Here is a 7639-nt window from a genome sequence, read left to right on the forward strand (position 1 = left end):
TCATGTTACAAATGTAACTTGGGATGTTACTGATCCTTTTTTGGTGAAGAGTTTCAGAATTTTATCTCGTATTTGTGTGGCTTTTACCACATACACAATGGGGTTCATCACAGGAGGAATGAGAAAATGTGTGTTGGCCAGGGTCACATAAATATGTGAGGGAAGTTTTGGGCCAAATCGATGTAATACAGACAGGCATATCATGGGTGTGAAGAAGAGGATCACAGCACAGAGGTGGGAAATACAGGTGTTGAGAGCCTTGAGTCTTCCACGGTGGGATGCAATGCTTAGCACAGTTTTCAGTATCAGAATATATGAAAAAAAGATAAGGAGAAAATCAAGCCCCATAGTAGATAGCAGCACAAATAGTCCAAAGATGCTGTTGATCTTGGTGTTGGAGCAGGAGAGCTTTAAGATATCAGGATGCAGGCAGTAGGAATGAGAGAGTACATTGGAATGACAGAAGCACAGCCTCCTCAAGAGGATAGGTAGGGGTACCTGTACAGTTAAGGTTCGCACTACAATGGCCAGACCTATCTTGGCAATTACACCACTGGTAAGGATGGAGGAATAGTGCAATGGACGAGATATGGCCACAAAACGGTCAAAGGCCATTGCCAGTATGACAGCTGACTCAAAATCCTGGAAGGTGTGGATAAAAAACATTTGCGTGAAACAAGCTGAGAAGGTGATCTCATGAGCATCCAGCCAGAAGATCCTCAGCATTGTGGGGAAGGTGAAGAGGGACAGACCTAGATCAGAGGCAGCTAGCATAGCCAAGAAGAGGTACATAGGCACGTGGAGGGTCTGTTCTCGCCAGATAACTGCAATGATGGTCATGTTGCCCACCAAAATGATGAAGAACATGGCAGTGAATGGTGTGGAGATCCAGATGTGCACAGCCTCTAGACCAGGAATGCCTGTCACCAGGAAGGTGGAGAATGTGGAGTTTGTACTGTTGACATAATGCACAATGCCAGGGTAGCATGCCTCTCCTAAAACAAATTCATTGTTCAAAAACAAATATGAGAACATGGTTCTATATTTTTTATACTTTATAAAGTATATAAAATAGTATATTTTTATACTATATTTTTATACTATTTATTCCAAGGTATATACCTTGGAATAAATAATTACCAACCTTATGAAAGCTTTAATTTTATACTGGTCCTGACTATTTGTGTAATACTTATATGTAAAATATAAGTCTAACTAGGAAATACTTGCCCTGTTGATCAAATTCATCAGATATGTTAGCTAATTGAAAGCAAAAAAAGTCTTCTGTCTGCTTCTATGTGTTTGACTATTTTCTATTCCTCATATAAGTTATATCATGTAGTACTTGTCCTTCTGCATCTGGCTTATTTTACCTAGTCTTATCACCCCCAAGTCCACCCATGTAGGTGCAAATGGCCAGATTCAGTTCATTTTAAATGAATAATATTCCACTATATGCATATGCCATATTTTCTTTCTTTTTAAAAAAGATTTAATTTATTTATTTTTAGACAGAGGGGAAAGGAGGAAGAAAGAGAGGGAGAGAAACATCAATGTGTGGCTCCCCCTCATGCACCCCACTGGGGACCTGTACTGCAACCCAGGCATGTGCCCTGACTGGGAATCAAACCAGTGATCCTTTGGTTCACGGGCTGGTGCTCAATCCACTGAACCACACCAGCTGGGGTATATGCCATATTTTCTTTACCCATTCATCTATCAATGAGCATTTAGTTTGTAGTTTACCTAAGTCATACAATTGATGTAGTGGTATTTGAACTTAAATACTGAAATCCTCAATAAAATAATGTAAATTCACACCTTGCCTTGTTGTTACAGTAATATATTGCTCTATGAAATTCCTGTGCCTTGGTCAATAGTAAAACATGTTAGGCTAGTTATTAAAGCATGCTTTGATCTGCTTTTTATGCAAAGAGATGAATATAGAAATTGAAAATAATAATTTAGAAAACTTCATATACATTGACATAATTCAATTTCTTTAATAATAAACTTTAGGTTTTGTATTTTGGGTGCATTTTTATTATTTTGTACCATTTCATTTTTACTTATGTTTGACAGTGAACTCTTCATCTCCATGTGACATCATCCCCATTCTTCATATCCATGTGACATCATCCCCACTCACAATAAACTTTTGCATGAACTAATCACCATGATTTCTCACTATCTTCACTCACTAATGTCATTGCTAGTTTTTTTGCTTTTTCATTGGCCTTATGAAATATGCACTTCAAAATCTTCATCGCCTTCATGAGACATATAGACTCTATATGAAATAGTCTAAGCATTTCCCAGATGCTTTAATTAAATTTTTACTTGAGTCCAATTCTTGGCAATGGCAGAGTACTAGAGAAAACAATAAAAATATAAATGACTCTTCCTAAAGGTCTCATCTTTTTAGTCCACCTATTAAAAACGAGAAGTATAGGATCCTGCCCACTCTTTTGGCTTTAAGTTGGAATACTATTTAATTTGTTAAAATCTTAACATGGATCATTTTGGTTGAAATTTTCAGAAGTTATCAGAATGATTAATGTCCTTCATGCAATCTAATACTAACAAATATCTAATAAAATCAGTCACAGCAGCTTAATAAAAATATTTTTTAATTTAGAATTATGCTGGGACAGGAAGATGGATGAGTACATATGAAATTCAGCCTGATTTCATAAGAGCACATTCTGCCTATTCTAATCTGAGGCCAGATTTCTTCTCAGTGCCTTTCCTTATTCATGAGTTCTTTAGCATTTTCAGAATATCCCAGGGATAAGCTAAATCTCATGTTCAGTGTTCTTCTCATGGGCATGGATAGCTCTCCACTTACTCAATTCAAGAATACTTCAAGCACACTTGCTCAGTGCCATTGTCCAAACATCTCAGATTTTTAAAAAATTGAGCCTACTTTCACAGAAAAAAAACATTCTTCAAACCTAGTGATTTCTTGTTTTGCAAACTACGGTTTCTCTACTTACTAATTTATCCCAAGTCTCTGACATTTGTTCTATTTCAAACTCAATTTAGATAAAACCATGTTATTACTCTCACCTGGCATCTTAGGGCAGCCTGTTTGCTAAAGTCCTAAGAAGACAGCTTTCTCATCCATGTCCAAGATTGAAAATGTCAGTGACTTGATTTGCTTTGCTTTATTATTCATGCAGATTTCCCCTGAAAATAAGAGTCTCCTGGGACTCCATCTCTGCTAGATCTGAGAGTTCTCATTAATTCTTTTTACTTCCTAGGAATACTCCCCAAATGGCCCAAGTTCTTGGTTTTTTTTGCATCAGATTAATTCAAAATAGAGCCAATCAACACAGTTTCACAAAGTGTTGGCATGAATTTAATTCTGTTTAAAATCTATTTAAAATTATTTGTATGCATGATGGTATCATTCGTATTTTTGTAATGTAATTTGGGTAGTCTAAAAATGTATTTCATCAAAGGCTCTTCATTTAATTTTAATATAAGTTCAATGCATGCATGTTTTGGGCATGAAACATTATTCACTGTATGTAGAGATTACCTTAGTATTCAAAATGATAAACAATATTTGCTTGTCTTCCATCACCCTTCCTCCTTCAAACATATAACTACCTTACACAGTCACATAAATATAAGGCAGGGGTTCATTTCCCCCTTCCTCCAGGCTCCAGCAACCACCATTCTATTCTCTGCTTAGAGCCTGACTATTTTAGATAACTCATATAAGTGGAATCATTGAGTATGTGTCCTATAATTGGACTATTTCACCTAGTATAATGTTCTCCAGGTTTATCCATGTTGTTGCAAATGGCAGAAATTGCTTCTTTTTAGAGGCTGAATAATATTTCATTATATAAACATACAACATATTCTTTATCTGTCAATGACATTTAAGTTGTTTCAATGTCTTGGTTAGAGTAAATAATGCCGCAATAAATATGAGAGGACAGATATCTCTTTAAATCTTTTCAATTCAGAACATGAAAGAGTGGCCATATATTTTTTTCTCCAAAGGTGGACCTTTCACTATTGTCTGTGTCCATGGGTTACCCATAAATGTTCTTTGGTTAATCCCTTCACCACCTTTCATCCAGTCCCCTCTCCCCTCTGGCAGCTGTCAGTCTGTTCTATGTACCTATGCTTCTGTTTCTATTTTGTTTGTTAGTTTATATTGTTCATTAGATTTCACATATAAGTAAGATCATGTGGTATTTGTGTTTCACTGACTGGCTTATTTCACTTGCATAATAGTTTTCAGATCAATCCATACTGTTGCAAAAGGTAAGAGGTTTTTCTTTTTCCAATATGCCATTGTGTAAATGTACCACAGCTTCTGTATTATACCATGTCATGGATTAGAAGAATTAACATCACTAAAATGTTGATACTACCCAAAGCAATTTAAGCATTCAAAACAATTCCTATTAAAATACCAATGACATATTCACAAAACTAGAACAAATATCCCAAAAATTTATATGGAACCAAAAAATACCCCAATAGCCACAGCAATCTTTCAAAAGAACAAAGCTGGAGGCATCACAACTCCTAATATCTAATTATAATATGAGGCCACTGTCTGTTCTTTTGCCTTGGTATGGGCAAAAGAACAGACACTTAGATCAATGGAATAGAACAGAGAGTCCAGGGACAAACACACAACTTTATGATCAACTGTTTGACAAAGGTGGCAAGGGCATATGATGGGGCAAAGAGAGTCTTTTCAATAAACGGTGTTGGGGAAAACTGGACTGGTACAGGCAAAAAATGAAACTAGACCACCAACTGACATCATACACAAGAATAAGTGCAAAATGGATAAAAGACTTAAATGTAACTCACAAAACCATAAAAATCCTAGGAAAAAACATTGACAGTAAAATCTCAGATATCTCATAGAGCAATATTTTTGCCCACATATCCCCTAGGGCAAGGGAAATGAAGGAGAAAATAAACAAATGTGACTACATCAAATTAAAAACCTTCTGCATGAAAAAAAAGACTCACAGGTATTTAACTAAAATCATGCCCACAGTTATACCTGTTACCTGAATGTTTGTCCTAAATTCATAATTGCTACAAAGTACAAACAACAGGAACATACTTCCCATGGTGAATTGATTTCAAAAGTCAGGGTTTCGTGGTTGTAGCTACATACTATAATGGAATTTGATAGTAAAACTCAGTGAATTTCCTACACATGCAACACACGAATGAATGTCAAGAGCTAAGTGAAGAAATTAAAGCAAAATAACTATGTAAAACTGTATAATTCCCTTTTTATGACATTTTTGTAAAAACTAAAACTATAGAGTTTGACATTTTTTAAAGTGGTTTCCAGGGCCTAGTGTTGGTGGGGAGAGTTCCTCAAAGCAGCTCATGGGACATTTTGGGAGTAATTTAATTTTGTGCATTTGGACCTTAGTGATGTTTACATGAAGGTATGCATTATTTGTTAAAACTCAGAACAGTGCATCTAAAAATTGTGTAATTTACTATATTTAAGTTATACTCCCCCCCCCAAAGCATAGATACAGAAAACAGACTGATGGTTGTCAGATGGGTTGGGAATCTGGCTAATTAAGGTGAAGGGATTAAGAAGTACAAATTAATATTTACCTGAAAGAACAGCAACAGCAAAAGAAAAAGAAAAACAGATAAGTAACTGTGAACTATGACTCCTATGATCTAGTAGCCTCCAGAGTAATCTCGGATGCAATATTTTGTCAAAGTGGAGGCAAAATCAGAACATGGATGTAAATAGTGTTAAGGGCTCCTTTGAAGGTGATAGGGGACTTAAGAGTTGGAAAATTTTAGTTTAAGGTAAATCGTTATAAGCTTAGTAAGTAATGTATATGTTAAAAGCTTTTGATTCAGGTCTTACAAACGAGGCCCATCCTGACTCCTGGGAATCAGTCGACCTCCTGGGGCACTGCTAAAGATCACCACCTGGGGACAAGTGGAGGCATCCAGACCTTTGTGTTCCAGTGAGAGACAAACGACTACCCACCCACCCACCCCTGGGAATAGCTAACTGCCCAGGGCAAGAAAACTGCAGTTTTTTAAATCTAATTTTCTCTGAATTTCAAACCCCCTCACTGCACTTTGTTCTCTGTTATAAAAATGCTGGCTTTGAAAGAAAATGTAAGATGGTCTGTTAAGGTATGAACCCACGATCTTCTCAGATCACTGGCCATCTGAATAAAGTGCCCATAAAGATTCAATCTCTGTCTCTGCTTATGGGGTTTGGTAGTGACAGGCAGCCTGAATGCCAGTGTGTTTTCCGGTTTCAAAGGGAGCACTGGTTTAGAAGTTTTGATTTAATGTGTGCCCCAATGGAGTGCCTACATGGATTCAAATTTTCTGAAAAATAATTGGCTTGCCCTCTATTTTATAATAGTTAAATCTGAGTAAAGACTTCCTCGGAAGTATTCACTTGGCATAATAGTTTTTTCTCCTTCTTCCCACCTCCACCCAGCTCCACCCCCTCCTTTCACTATGTCAATCCACATTCATTGTCTGTGTCCATGGGTTGTACATAAACATTCTTTGGTTGATCCCTTCACCATCTTTCATCCAGTCCCCTCTCCCCTCTGGCAGCTGTCAGTCTATTCTATGTACCTATGCTCCTGCTTTTATTTTGTTAGTTAGTTTATTGTGCTCATTAGATTCTACATATAAGGAAGAAGTTGAAATACTTTGAAATGACTAATCGGCAGTTTATAAAAGAATTTGTACAAATGTCCAACAATACATGAAAAAGATTCTTATGTGTATTAATAATTAATATAACAATGTATATTAAAGGAATAACAAGGTTTTGTCTAGCATGATAGAAACTAAGAGATTGGTAAGTGTGAAGGAAAAGCTGACATATTGTTACACCTCTGTGGATGTAAGTTTATGCAACAGCAATTTAAGTATATAAAATTAATATACTTTGGACTACCAAAGTATATTAATACCTTGGAATTAATAATTTAAGTTGAGGATCTCTTCAAAGAAATGCATATATAACTACACAAAATGATATGTAGTAAGATAGTACAATTGTTGATATTTGAGAAATATCAACAATCTAAAAATCAGAGACAGTTAATGTATCATATTACATTCCTATTATGCAAGATTAAATAGCTGTTTTAGAACACAGACATTTTGGGGTTTGTCATAGATATATACCTCTGATAAACTCATGAGAGAAAAACACAAGGTACAGAAGTACACAGGTCGATGTCATCTACTAAATTAATTACTTTAATGTATTTTATTTTCTATTCAAAAAGATAAATTCAGTTTTGTTATCACTGGGGGAATTAATTGGTTTCTCTGACCCTAATTACAGAGAGCATTTTTATGAATTTTAAATTTTGACATTAATGTACATATTTATATTAAATACTTTTAAGAAGTTAGTTTATTGCTAAAAAGCTGAACATTTTCTAAACAATCAATCCTACCATACATAGTTCTGGTTTATATGCTTTCACTTCAGCTTGGTTTTCATAAAATAAAGAAAAAAATTACTCAGGCCTGTATTTTAATACAATTAAAACTTTCTGGCCCTGGCTGGTGTAGCTCATCGGATTGAGTGCAGGCCTGCGAACCACACGTTTGTGGTTTGATTCCCAGTCAG

General features: G+C 35.7%; 1 protein-coding gene across 1 annotated transcript; it reads right to left on the reverse strand.

Annotated features, from left to right (window-relative positions):
• Positions 1-966, reverse strand: LOC119055756 (olfactory receptor 51G2-like). The gene has a single exon (XM_037154029.2). It carries the CDS (start codon positions 865-867, stop codon positions 1-3), a length of 867 nt encoding a protein of 288 aa, XP_037009924.2. The 5' UTR covers positions 868-966.
• Between the last annotated feature and the right edge of the window lie 6673 nt (positions 967-7639).

Source organism: Artibeus jamaicensis, unplaced genomic scaffold, assembly GCF_021234435.1.
Source record: "Artibeus jamaicensis isolate MK-2021 breed Jamaican fruit bat unplaced genomic scaffold, CSHL_Jam_final contig_69, whole genome shotgun sequence".
NCBI classification, from domain to species: domain Eukaryota; kingdom Metazoa; phylum Chordata; class Mammalia; order Chiroptera; family Phyllostomidae; genus Artibeus; species Artibeus jamaicensis.